General features: G+C 52.5%; 1 protein-coding gene across 2 annotated transcripts; it reads right to left on the minus strand.

The window, feature by feature from the left end:
• Positions 1-1,385: 1,385 nt before the first annotated feature.
• TFF2 (trefoil factor 2) lies at positions 1,386-4,637 on the minus strand. 2 transcript variants are annotated; one of them, XM_015569060.1, is made up of 5 exons: positions 4,516-4,637; positions 4,040-4,237; positions 3,731-3,880; positions 2,434-2,580; positions 1,386-1,579 (listed from the first exon to the last, which is right to left on the minus strand). In XM_015569060.1, the coding sequence occupies exons 1-5, from the start codon at positions 4,586-4,588 to the stop codon at positions 1,566-1,568; spliced, it is 582 nt and encodes a 193-aa protein (XP_015424546.1). In that variant the 5' UTR covers positions 4,589-4,637; the 3' UTR covers positions 1,386-1,565. The 2 variants fall into 2 exon arrangements, with proteins under 2 accessions (XP_015424546.1, XP_006754402.1); XM_006754339.2 differs by lacking the exon at positions 4,040-4,237 and having other exon boundaries at positions 4,516-4,636.
• Positions 4,638-14,042: the final 9,405 nt, after the last annotated feature.

Below are 14,042 nucleotides of genomic sequence, written 5' to 3' on the forward strand. Positions count from 1 at the left end.
GGCGGACCCTCTGCACCAAGTCTCACCCTCCTCACGTCAGCAGCATGACTGCCAGAGCCCAGCGGAGACTGTGGGTGCCTCTGGGGGAAGAGGGATGGAGGGAGAGAAGCAGAGAATGGCCGAGGAGACAAAATAACTCATCACAGGAGGGAAAGGAGGGGGAGGAGGAGGGATGAGGTGGAGGAAGACAGAGAAAAGGACAAAGAAGGGTTCATTTTTCTGAAGGGAGAGCGTTCGTATGCACCAACCATTGCTCCGGGGCTAACGAGGACCCCCTGGTGGCCACGTAAAGGAGGAGGAGGGGACAGCGCAACCCAAACCACGTTGGATGCCGAGCAGTGAGCGGCCATCAAGGGCTTTGCAGCCGGCAGGAGCTACCGTATCTGAAACAGAGGAAACGTCCCAAGGACCCCCCGGCCCCAGCAGACGCCACTGACATCGCTTAAGACTCCGCAGTCAGTCATCAGAAGGCACGTGGGAATCGGCTCAGAAAGGAGGGTGTTCATGCACCAAAGAGGACCCCAAGGGAGGAAGTGGAATGGGGTGGGGCCTGAGAGGAGGATTTTGAGAAAACGCCTTCAGGGTGGGCCCCCAGAGGTTCCTGCCAGTGGCCCCCACTCCGCCTGAGAACAAGAGGTCCGTGGACCAGAAAACGCCCACGCTGGCCAGAGCCAGGAGCTCCCGCCAACCCCAGAGACAGGACAGCCACGCGCCAGTTCTGGGAGCGGGGCCTCCAGACTCTCGGTCCGGGTGCTGGCAGGGACCATTCATGTGGCCCCTGGAGGGGGACTTGGCTTTGCCTCTCGCTTGGCCGGGCTGGCCGACGGGGGAACCTGTGAACTGCACCCTGTGGGCGCCCTGTGATGAACAAATGCACAGACGCCCGCGCCTGTCTCGTTGGCCATTGGTCCCGAGTGTGGCTGAGACCACAAGCTCCAGCAGCAGCCACCATTTATTCAGCCGGCGAGTGTGCTGTGAGCAAGAGGAAGACACGCCGGCGACTTGAGGCCATAGGTGGCCTCCTTCTGCAAGCGGCGTCCCAGAAGGTGACAGGGCCTGGCACTCAGTTCAAAGGCAGGTGGTCCGAGATGCCTCTGGTCACAGTGAAATGATTTTGTAGTTGCATTGAAGTCACATGTTACTGCGAGAGGCTTGAGGGCTGAAGTCATGTGAGTGTGTAGACACACGACCGGGTGCAGGAGTTAGAAAGTGAGGCAGATTCAGAGACTCACTTACACGGGGCCCTTGAGTGCTGCAAGAGTCACCGGACACAGCGGATGGCTTTTTGCTCTTATGGGAAATGAAAGCGCATTAACGCCACACACACACACACACACACACACCTATCTCCGCCTCTGCGTCAATGAAGCCAAAATAAAATGCAGCAGATGTTAAGGGTTTCCTTTATTTGAAGACACTGAATGTGAACCCACTGAACCAGGTAAAAAGCGATGAAGAAAACCCAGGCATTCAGGAAACACGGAACAGGAAACGGATGAGCTGGTGAGTCCTCTCGCTGTTTCAGAACATGCAGGAGCCGGCGGGTCCTCTCAAGCCACTGCCTCTTAATAGTGACAGTCTAGAAATTCAAAATGAGAGGTGCTGGTGAGAGGTCAGGGAGCCCGGAGCCTGAGCTAAGGGTGCTGTGGGGCCCGTGGCAACAGGCCACGTGCCCAGCTACGCCCGTGGAGGGAGCTCCCCTCCGGGGACAAATGCCCAGGGCTGGGGTGTCCTCTGGGGGCCACTCGCCCTAAACAGCTGGCCAACTGCCAGGTGGTCCCTTAGGTCACACTTGGAAATTTCTGCAAGTGAAGGCTGTGCTCTTCAAGGACCAGGGCCCTCCTCCCATTTGGGGGAAATGCCTGCTTTTCCTTTATCTTGCCAAACTCAGTATCGGGAGACACATTGTGACCGAAGAGGGGGAGGGGCTGGGCCCTCCGGGGCTGCCACTGAAGCAGGCGCTGGGGCAGAACCTGACATGCATGGCCACGTGAGAGGACATGAGGGCCACAGAAAGGAGGCCATGTCTGCTCTGTTCCGGGCCCCGTCGCCGGCACCCAACACAGCGAGGGCATTTGGTAGCATCCAAAAATGGGCATCGGACTGTGAGGCCTCCAGTGTGGCCACGGTCCAGGGGCGTGGCTGAAAACGCTGTGCTTTGAAACCGTCATAAAGACCCATGACGCAGTGTGGCTCTAAACGTATCTCAAGGACGCTGCCGTGGCTGAGAACATTCTGGAATTGCCTCACAGTGAAGGCAGGCTCATCCATCAGTCTACTTGTCCCCTGAAATGGCCACGCCTGGGTCAGGAGCCAGGGCCTCAGTGGCATTCAGGCAGGACGTCCAGGGTAAGAACACCCCCTCCCCAGCCCCCACCTTCCTGAGCAATCCTCGTGCCCAGGCCCCAGCCGGCGCGCCCTCAGCGCCGGTACCTTGCACGGGCTTTGGGAAGAAGCACCATGGCACTTCAGGGATGGTGTCGGAGAAGCAGCAATTTCGAGACGCGCAGACCTCGGAGCTGATGCCCGGGTAGCCACAGTTCACGCGGGCCGACACTTCCATGACACACTCCTCCTTGTCTGGTCACCGTCACCAGGGTTGGGAGAGGAACAGCACAGAGACTCAGTTAGGCCCGCTACTAACTAGGAAATTCCCATGCGCCCCCGGGACCACCTCCGGATTTCCAGCCGGGACTGTCAGGAGGACCTTCTGGGGCTGGACCACCCACGGCCTGCGTACGGGTCGGTGCCAGCGCCTGGCCACCCCTTCCTCCCCACAGACACCACAAGTCAGAAGACCTATAGGACTGGGGCCTCAAGAAAGTTATTTCTCCTCTCTGGACTCGCTATTCCCCTCTGTAAAATGGGCTGCCCATATCGAGTCCAGAGAGGAGAAATAACTTTCAGGTTCTAAAGCATTTGGCACAAGTATGAAAACCCAACAGCACTTCCCCTCGAGGGAGGCTCCTGGCCCATAGCCAGCCTCAGAGCCCGGGAGCCCCGCATTCAGTCCCAGGGAGTGTGGGCGAGAGGCCAGGGTGCGAGTCCCAGGCACGCCAGCCTGCATTGCACCCGCTTTCTTGTGTGCACGCCGTGGGATTGACGACGTGCTCTCCTGAGCATCTGACATACAGCCACTCTCAGAAGTGGTCCTAGAAGACTTAACGTCCTAACACTGCGTCTGCGAGCAGTCACGTGAATGAGGTCCCACGAAATCCTCCTTCCCCTAGAACAGCGGTCTCAACCTTCCTCATGCCGCGACCCTTTAACACAGTTCCTCATGTTGTGGTGACCCCCCAATTTCATTGTGACAAATTGAACATAATTAAAGCATAGTGATTAATCACAAAAACAACATGCAATTATATATGTGTTTTCCGATGGCCTTAGGCGACCCCTGTGAAAGGGTCGTTCGACCCCCAAAGGGTCGCGACCCCCAGGTCGAGAACCACTGCCCTAGAAGCACCTTCCGGTCACGCTTTTACAGGAGAGGCCCCAGCGTTGTTTATTTCTTCAAATACAGAGAAACAGGTTCTGCACACACACGGGCTCCCACATTTGTCTGCCAAAGGGGGCAAAGGACTGGCCCTTGGGGCTCCAGGTGTGGACACAGGTGAAGGGGGACTTTCTCTTCCCTTGGGGGGCCTGGGCACCCGTCCCCAGCACCGTCAGCCGGGGCCTGGGCTGCGGGCTGCGGGCACAGGAAGAGGCCCCGCTGCCCTGCGGTTACCTTGCATGGGGAGGGGCGTGAAGCACCAGGGCACCCCCGGGACGGTGGTGTCGAAGCAGCAGCCGGCGGCGAAGCACTGCTCGCTGGTGATGCCCGGGAAGCCGCAGTTCTTCCTGCTGTCGGGGTTCATCCTGGAGCACTGGCAGGGGGCTGTGGAGAGACGCGTCACCACCCTCCACGCTGCCCGGCCCGGCACGCTCGGGACACCATCGTGTCCGCCAGGGAAATGCAAAGTCTGGTCTCACCCACAGGGGACAGGGCTTTGCTGCCATTGTGTCATTTGTAAAATACGTAAAAAAATAAAATAACCTTCTAGAAAGAGGTGGACAGATGGGCCCACGTGGAGACCAAGATGAAAGGTGATCAAAGCCGGACTCCAAGGAGCCCCTGGAGGGGCATCCTGCCCTGTCCCTCTCCTCAAGCGGGCCCCCCAGCACCAGGGGTCACCCTGACCTTGTCCGGGAGGGAGGCCTCTCTCTGAGGTCTCACAGACCCCGGGTATCCTCCCTGAATAGCAGGAAAGCAAGTGTGAACGCCCATAGGCCTGCGCGTGTGGCCCACACCACAGGTCTTAGGTGCCTTCCCGGCTGCTTCCTCCCTCCAGCGAACGCAGCTTCCTCCCTTTCCTCCTGAGAGAAGCCAGCAAGAACGGAGACCCCCCCAGGGGCTTCCATGCCCCATTGGGTGTGGGCTCTAGCAGGTTCTCCGGGCTCGCTGGCCCAGAGGCCCCACTGCCCAAATGTGGACACTGAGCCACGGAGGGTCACTTCGGGGCGTTCACTTACAAGGTTTCCCGGCCCCCGCCATGGCGCACAGACCCAGGACGAGGACCGCTGCCAGGAGCCGGGCGCCTGCCATGTCCGCGCTCAGCTGCACCCAGGGCCGCTGCAGAATGCAGGGTTCCCGCTGCCAGGGGCGTTTTATCGTTGTCTCTCTGTTTGCTCAGCAAGCGGAAATGACCTTTCTCTCTCACCCCTGGCCCCAACACTTTGGATCCTTTGTTAAGAAAGGGGGCTGAGGTAGCTCGGCCGGGTGACAGAGGGCCACGCAGGCGAGGCCTCCGGGCCAGGTGCCATGCTCTGGGCACCAGTGTGGCCGCCCCTGCCTGGCCTGGAGCCGGGCCGTTCCAGGATGCCAACGTGGAAGACTGGCCACAGGCATGTCTGGAGCTGGGCCCCACAGGGTCACACCCAGGAAGGGATACGCCATGCATTTCTCCAGATAAAGTAGATAGCTACCACAGGAATTGAACAATATATATATTGGGCCCAAGGCTATTTGGGGAAATGCCCAGGCCAGCTGGCAGCAGAGAGAAGACGCCCTCCTTCAGGAATGGGAGGGCCTCCGAGGAGGGCAGGAGACCCCTCTTCCCCGGTGCAGTTAGGGCTCTCCTGGCCCCTGGCCTGCACTTCCTCTCTCCATCTTGGGGAGGGGGCTGCTCTCCACAGAGATGAGTCTGCCTAGGTGAAAGGAGAAGCCCGGTGAGCGCAAAAATAAGTTCATTTCAGCCACCCTCCGAAATTCCTCTTTTTATCCTCCATGGGAGCTCTCTGCATTTCCCAAAAGGTGGCACCTGTAACCGCTGTGCCCAGGGGTAAGATGCTCTGGATAAGGGAGTCTGTGGATGGAACAGAGAGAAAGAGAGGAAAAAAGCCGGAGGGGAGACACTCCACAGATAAAGAGGAAAGATGTGGTGGGAAGGCTGAGAAAGGATCAAGCTCCCACCACCACAGGAATTACAGGAGTTGCCAATCTGTAATTCATTGGTTGCGCAACCAGGGACCCGAAGGTGCATGGAATCCAAAACCCTGGGTCCTCAAGTCTAGAGAGCAGGCCTCATGCTCCAGGGTTTCTGGGCGTCCAGTTATGACATCTCCAGACTAGGTCCTTGACTGACCACCACTGTGCAGCCAATGGGACTCCATCTTTGGAAACTTTGCAGAGTCAACTTTCCCTGCCCCATGTCCCTGTCACCCATAGTCACCACCAAGACATAAGCTACTTAATCATCTGTTCTCTCCTGGTTTCATGTCCCCTCTGTTCTCTCTGCTTCCTGTTCCTGGACCTGATTTCCCACTGCCCCCATCCTGGACCCTTCCAGGGTTCCCGCTGAAACCATCTGATCTATGCCAAAAACACAACTTGTCATCCTCAAACCCCATGTCCCTCACCCTCCTCTTGCCCTAACAGAAGCCTGTGTCTCCCCTGAGATGCTCCCTTGCATCCACCTTGGGCAGAAGTGCTCAACCCCTTCCCCAAGGCACCAACTGCCCATACCAACTGCTTTTGTGAAAATTGGGGGTGGGCGGGGTGGGAAGCACATTTCTTCAATACGAGTTACTTCCACATGTGGGGAAATCACTATAATAGACAGTGGTGTTTGCAGTATGAGTGGCACTCTATGTGAACATGGAGCTGTGCACACATGTGCATTTCCAACTGTATTGGCTGTTCATGTTCCCATTTCATGAGCTCAGACGGGTGCTGGACATTGACCTTGAGGCCTGATGTCTCTATCCTCACACAAAAATGATGCTCCTTGGAGATGCAGGCTGCGAACCATACCACTTTCAATGCCTTGTCCCACTATCACCTGCAAACCATCATTCTGTCTCCTTTCCTGCAAATCTTTATAAGTCTTAAAAGGATAAATTTAATCTGCAAATAAAGCAACTGCCTAACAGAATGAAACTTAGCATTTGTTAAGGAAGATAACAAAATCCAGACACACAGTAATGTTTAACACAAAACCAAAATTTATTGATCGGACAAAGAAGCATGACCCATAATCATTAGAAAAATCAGTGAATAGAAACAGACACAGATTCTGCACTAAAGTGCTCAAATCTTTAAAGAGAAACATAAAAATATAATAAGATTACAAATTTTAAAATTTGAATAAAGAAATGGAGACAAAAAGTGAACCAAGTGGAAATTCTAGACATGAACAAATATATCTGAAATGAAAAATTCACTGTATGGGCTTTAGAATAGAAGAAAAGGCTGATTCACTTGAAGCCTGTGCAGTACATATTCTCCAAACTGAAGCATACAGAGCAAAGATATTAATAAAAAAGTTGAAGATAACCTGAGATAATGTCAACCATTCTAACATACATATAATTGGTGTAGCATTGGAAGAAGAGCGAAAAATTACAGAAGAAATAATGGCCAAAATATTTTTTGTAAACTTGAGGGGAAAAAATATAAACTCATAGGTCCTAGAAGCTCAATGTTTTTTAGCGAAGTTCTAGGTTCACACAGAATTGAGCAGAAGGTACTTTTTTAGACAAACCAATGTGGAGTGAACCTGTCAATCATAAACCTGTTCTCTAAGGAATTTTGAAGGAAGTTCTTGAAGCTGAAGCTATGGTGGTCCCTTAGTGCAGGGCATGAGTTCTCCAGGTTGCTGCAGCCAGGTCCCACCCACCTGGATTTATCCAGTTATGGCACCTGTTTGACCTCTGTAAGCATTTGTATTTACAACCCACTCTAGTCCTCGTGACTTCTCACTTTGTTCGCTACAACTGTCTCCTAACTCATCTCTCAGCCACAAATAGTTTTGTCCCCATCCAGACAAAAGTCAGGTGCCTTAATCCTGTATAATAAAGACCCAGCGACCATAATGGTGTAACAATCAGAACAACTGTTCAACCAGTCTCTATGAGGTGCATTGACCACCTCTCAGTCCCTCTCCCCCCCTTACCCCCAACTCGCAGGCTCCAATCACAGGATAGCGAAGGGACAACCACAGGGAACCGGGGTGGGTGGTGGCAGGGCAGGACTGGGGACTGGTGAGTGGGCAAAAGATGGCCCTGAGCCCTAACCGGTTTGGCTCAGTGGATTGGCCATGATCGCAGGCTAGGCCTAGGGGCCCTACCTGCACATGATTTCGTGTGCTGGGCCTCTAGTTATCTTTATAAAATGAAAATCTATAAATGTCACTTCTCTGCCACTCCCCTTGCTTCTCATGTCCCATAAAGTACCAGGTATGAGTTTCCTGAGAAGGAAAAGCAAGACCCCTTTATGATCTGGACCCACATACACCTCCAGCCTCTTCTGTTGCTGGGTCTTTCTCACAATGTAGGCCTATCACACTCCTCTACACACACCTTGGCCTTTGAGCCTTTGCTTGTGTGTCCTCATCTCTCTCAGTGCTCTCCCTCCACTCTTTGCCTTCCTAACTCCCTTCTGTACGTGAGCTCTTAATTCAGGAGTCACTTATTCCTGAAAGATTTCCCTTACTTCCCTCAGAGAGATGACAGGTCTCTCACCCCTCTCCCAAGAATCTTTTGTTCACCTGATTCAAAACATCAGCTGCACCTACATTTTAAGTGGATATTTTCTTTTGTTAATCGTACCAAAGATAACAGCTAATACTTACTGCAGGCTAACTTTGTGCAAAGTGACCTGAGGATTTCACAGGCTGGATCATATCCTTACAGCAATGCAAAGGAAGGGCTAAAGCTATTGCCCCATTTTATGGTCCGCACAGGAAGATATCTCACTCAAATAACATAGCCAGTAAGGGCAGGGTGAGACCCAGAGCTGGGCCTGTTCACTGTGTATCTCAGCGCTGGACCCAGGGTCTGCACATCAGGGACTTCCTTAGAGAGGGGAGTGGAGTAAAGCAGTGGATAGGCTGCACCCCAGGAGCTGAGAAATGGGGACTTCCCATCTAGTGTTCCCTGCTACCCAAATTACCTGTAGAATCCATAAAATAATATCTAGACTTCGATATATGCACGTAACTGAGGCCAGCCTCCTCGCGCCTCTGGAATACAGTGTCATTTATAAAGGGAGGTGGGAAGAGGGCTTATTCAGTGCTCTCCAAAGTCTCGTGTGCCTCCTAAAGCCCAAGAAGAATCATATTTCATTTTACACTATCATCAGGGGAAAACTATTTTTATTACCATTTACATGTCTAGTGCCCCTAAATGTAGAAGAGGGAGTGGGAGGGATGAACAACATACAATTCAGTTTCCTCCCCAGCTTTGCAGGTTTCTGGAGTTTGGTTGTGCTGATCAGTGGAGTGGGTAAATAATAGAGTCTTTGAAAGCCCATGATTAAATTTATCTACTTAATAAAGAACTAGGCCGAAGCTACGAGAAGACATACATAGATGAACTAATGCTGGTGAGAATTTTGAAAGAGATTGGGAGGGAATGAAATTCAAAATTTCTTGAGGAGTTATATTTGGGAATATAATTGGGTGGATATATCTTTTAGCACATTTTCCAGTGTGTTGTGCAATGTGATTCGTCCTTGTACTTTTTTGAAAGACGTTATTCAAGATGTACATTACTTTAAGATGTCTCTTTGGTATCTGAGTGGGTACTTTGTTTTACTTTCTTTGACACCACACTAAGACAAGCCACAATCTTGTTGATCTTAAAACATCAAAATATTTAAATCACTTAGGTTACCATATCAAGGCAAACTGATATATTATAGCAGGAGTTGACAAACTATGGGACATGGACTCGTTGCCTGTTTTTTAAAATAAAACTTTATTAAAACACAACCATGCCTATTTATTTACACATTTGTTTATGGCTACTTCCAAGCTGTGATGGCAGAGTTGATTACTTGTGACAGAGACTGTATGGCCCACAAGTCCTAAAATATTTACCACCTGGTCCTTTAAGAAAAACAAAATGTCCCCTAGCTGGTTTTGCTCAGTGGATAGAGCACCATCCTGCAGACAGGGGTCCCGGGTTCGATTCTGGCCAAGGGCACATGGGGGTCATGCAGGAAGGAGCTGATCAATAAATAATTCTCTCTCTCACCATTGATGTTTCTATCTCTCTCTCCCTCACCCTTCCTCTCTGAAATCAATCCTGTATAATAAAAGCCTAATATGCTAAGTGTCTGGCCGACCAGTCAGCCGTTCAACCAATCAAAGCATAATATGCTAATGATATGCTAAGGCCGCTCAACCGCTCACTATGATGTGCACTGACCACCAGGGGGCAGATGCTCCTACCAATAGCTTAGCTTGCTGCTGGGATCTGGCCGATTGGGATTGAGTGAGACAGGCCGGACACACCCTGGAATCCTCCTGCAGTCCCTTCCCAGCTGGTCAACCTCCCACAACCCTCCCCGGCCAGGCCAAAGGACCCCACTGGTGGATGAATTCGTGCACCGGGGCTCTAGTGAAAAATAAATCTGCCTTTCCCTGTATTATCTTAAAAACTCTCTAAAAATAAACTTTTAAAAGTTTAAAAATTGTTGAAAGACAATTCTCCGTGTGCCTCTCATATCTGTGCATGTCTTCCTAACTGTCCTTGTGGTCTGGGACCTAAAATTAAGACTCAGTGTTCAGTGGAACTGAGAGGGCCTCAGGTGGCCTAACCACACGTCCTCCTCCCCGCCTGTCCCCACGGATAAGATCCCTGGCCAAGCCAACCTCCTTATCGGGGGACGAGGCACAGTTCCCGCTTGCCCTGAGTAGGGGCTCTCACTTCCCTGCCAGCCCACAGAATTATTCAAACAAGCCAATTTCATGCTCTGTGGGAACCATGGACACCCTACCTTCTTGATGCAGCAAAGCCTCCTCCTGCAGTGCCCCCATTGCTCACTCTGTTCCTGAGTGCACCCCCAGGTGGCCCTGCACGACATGTGGGTCCCCCACTCCCAGGCTGTGAGCATATGTGATGCAAACTGGAGGTGATCTCAGCTGTCCAATGTTGGCCATCCCCACAACCCTGGATGGAAATACCCAGCCACCACCAAGGAGATGAGTAGGAGGCTGTCAAAACAGCCCTTCATGCCAGACTATCTTTCCAAGGATGTTTGTGGAGCAAACAATCCGGGAAGGCAGATATGGCACTTCCACCTGGAGCAGAGGCAGGCAAGCTTACTGCCCCTAGAAAGATTTCAGTCCTTAAGAAGTCAGGGTTCCTGTCCTGGAATGCAACCCACTGTGTGTTCCAGCGTTTGTCTGAGCCCATCTGTGCCACCCCAGGAGGACTTGGGGGCACAAACATGATGACCTCAAGCAGCTTGCTGCACGGTGAGTAACACAGTCCTTTATCTCTGAACCAGGACTCTCCTGTCTTCTGCCAGCATCCATAAAACTATCAGCTTGCAAGTAGGGTAAACTCAGCTCTTGCGAGTTCTTGACATTGATAACCTAGAACAGATTAAATAAATAAAACACCTTCAATGTTTGCCTTTAGCATAGAGGTTCCCTACTTATTAGGCCCACTCAACTTCATTGCACCTCAGATGTATGTAGATATATGCAGATCTGCCTAATTTAATCTGTTTGCTACCCCCAAAATGTCCAACTCAGGACAATATTAAGACCTGAGAAGAACAATTAAGAACACACAATCCTACATACAGAGGATGTATTATAGAATTGTACACATGGAACCTATATAATTTTCTTAATCAATGTCGCCCCAATAAATTCAATTTAAAAAAAATAGAAACACCTTTAAAATACTGCAATACTATACATCTTTCTGTTACTAACTATAGCTTCTGTCTGCTCCGACCTGTAAGTGGATAACTTTTTTCCTAATAGCCACTGACATTTGGATCAAATATCTAATTGTTCCCTAATAGCCACTGGTGTTCTCTATCGGGCTCACATTTATTGAATATTTTCACAACCTGCCCCTCCCACTCTCACAAAGAAAGGCAAGGGAGTTTTCTTAAGTTAACAATATCCTTCTCAGTAACTCTGCAGATATGATCTTAAGCCACAACTTGGCTCGGAGAATTGGTTCCTGGCCTGGTCTTTAGTTCAACATCGTCTGAACAGAACCCTATTGTGTGGGAATTTATCAAGGAGCATTGGTAACCTCCAGTGCACTACCAGCCACAGAACAAACAAGCTCACGGATCAAACTAAGACGCTCAAGCCACGGCATGTGTGAAATCAATCAACAACCCAAAGCGAGAGCCCGGGCAGGTTAACACTTCCCGCGGGTGCAAGTGGAATGAACGCTCCCATGGATCCTGGGCCATGAGGTACTCTGTCCTGTCCCACTCTTCGCCTTTCCAGCAATGCATGGTCACCAGGACCAAAACTGGGGTTTGCACAAGGGGCCAGGACATGGACAGTGCCTGGGGCCACCACAGGCTGTGGCTTTTGTGAGGCATCTCAGAGCTGGCACTGTGGGCCCTGCTGGAGCCCACGGTGACCCACAGAGCAGCCCCGCTGGAGCCCACAGTGACCCACAGAGCAGCCCCGCTGTTAGTCTGCTTCTGGGCTGACACCTGGGGCCCATGGAAGCCATGATGAGAGTCACAGATGAGTGCCTGGCTCGCGGATGACATGGCAGAGCTGTCAGCCCCGACATGCACTGCTACTTCTGATGCGTGGCCTCTCCGTCCTCTCCCATCCATAGTAACACTGCTGCTATTCCATCCTTTGGATCAGGGAGCACCTCCTGTAGGTTACTGTCACCTGCACCTCAGAGGGAGTTCCCGCTATCTGTGCCTGACACCACTAAGCCATGTGTTCAGATGTGGGAGCTATTAGGGGGTTTTCCCTCCCCCGGCTGAAGTCCAGCGGTTTTAGGTGCAAGAGAGCACTGGCCCCAGATGACCTTCCACACAGGTGTCCTCAGCCTAGTTTCCAAAGCTGGGGGGAAGAGGAGCTTGGGTTCTTTAGGGACTGTGTGTGCCTGTGCGTACATGTATGTGTGCATGTGTGTGCCTGTGTGCATGTACGTGTGCACACGCGTGTGTGCCTGATATGCTCCCCAAACTGTTAACTGCTCCTGTGCCTTATCAGCAGCGCAGTTCTTACTAAGGCTCGTTATCCCCTCCACGCTCCATGTGCTTCAAGGACTGCAGTGACCCAGAGAGGTCGCCATTGCTTCCTTAAGACACCAATCTGCCCCCGCCCCCACCTCCTTTGCCCGTGTCCTCATGGCTGAGAGAGACTGAGGTAGGGACGTGGTGTGATACCAAGCACCCCCATCCAGGTCCCCTACTCTGAGATGATCACTGGGGCATTGAAGGGGTGGATGCACCGTGGGTACTGGATTCTCTCCCCAACCTCCTCCTCTCTTATCTCACCCCACCTGGCTCTGACCATGAAAAGGAAGTGGCATGTCACCCAAGCCTCTGTCCCCTCAGGGCCACCTACCCCACCTGTCACCACACCCAGCATTCAGCAGCTCCCCCGGCCCCCAAAACGTGAGCGAGTGCCGTAGGTCCACCGGACATGTGTGGGCGACCGAGGAGGGATGGCACAGGGCCTGCTCCTGACACCCCTCTCAGCATCTTGTTCCATTAGGCAGTAGTTCTCAACCTTCTGGCCCTTTAAATACAGTTCCTCATGTTGTGACCCAACCATAAAATTATTTTCGTTGCTACTTCATAACTGTAAAGCCTTGCGCTGTCAGCTCTCTGTCCTCGGAGCTCTTCCTCCAGGTCTCTGCCACTACCCCACCCCCACCCCCCACTGTCGGAATTCTGGGTTTTGTGCGTTTCCAGGACAGTGTGGCAGAGAGCAAGCCACATCTTCCACACCCGCTCTGAGTCCTGTGCAGGGCGCTGGGCCATGACAGGACAGAAGCATGTCGTCGTGCTGAGCGGGGACATCCCCACAGGAGCCCCCAGTCATCTCCATGAGAGGCCTGGCGCCCAGGATCCGCACTCTGGGGGCAGACACCAGAGGAGCTGGGCATGGATCGGGGGGCCTCGGATGCTTTCTGTAACCTGATGGGGGCAGGGGGACGCTGATGCCCCCAGCCCTGTATCCATTCCGTCCCTTCACTGGGCCAGAAGCCAGGGAAACGAAGGAAGGTGGGGACCCACCGAATCGGTCTCCTTGTCACTGGCCTCTGGGCCCGCGTTCTGACGCATTCGCCGGGAGGAAGGTACCCGCTGCCACAGGAGGTCTTCAAGTCTACGAGTCTACATGTCATGGCTCCCTGGGAAGTGTCATTTCACCCGCACAGCCCTCTGGGTGGGAAAGGAGCAGGACCACATGAAAGGCCTGCATGTGTCTCAGAGCCACGGGAGGAACAGCATGGGCGCTGTCCCTGTGTCCCACACCCCTCCTGGCTTTCTCTTGATGGCCTCTTTGAAATTATTAGTAAACCCCAACTGCGGGCAGATCCCTGACTCCAGAGTGAGGTGTGCCGTCCAACCCGGGGTCTGCTCACCCTGCGGGTCATTCAGCACTGTCGGCGCCTTGGCCTCAGTTACAAAATGGGGTGAGGACAGGAAGCGGGTGAGGACCAGGAAGGGGGTGATGACCAGGAAGAGGGTGAGGAACAAGAAGGGGGTGAGGGTCAAGAAGGGGGTGAGGATTTTAAAATGTCTCTTGAGATTTCTTTGACCC

This window comes from Myotis davidii, unplaced genomic scaffold (genome assembly GCF_000327345.1).
Source record: "Myotis davidii unplaced genomic scaffold, ASM32734v1 scaffold512, whole genome shotgun sequence".
Taxonomy (NCBI): Eukaryota; Metazoa; Chordata; class Mammalia; order Chiroptera; family Vespertilionidae; genus Myotis; species Myotis davidii.

Excerpts from the sequence above, each read along its gene's own strand:
- TFF2 (XM_015569060.1), bottom strand. The coding sequence starts at position 4,588 with ATGGCAGGCGCCCGGCTCCTGGCAGCGGTCCTCGTCCTGGGTCTGTGC. Across the intron at positions 4,238-4,515 it reads GGCGGGGGCCGGGAAACCTT|GGAGGATACCCGGGGTCTGT; the intron begins GTAAGTGAACGC and ends CCTGCTATTCAG. Across the intron at positions 3,881-4,039 it reads TGTCCACCTCTTTCTAGAAG|CCCCCTGCCAGTGCTCCAGG; the intron begins GTTATTTTATTT and ends GTCTCTCCACAG.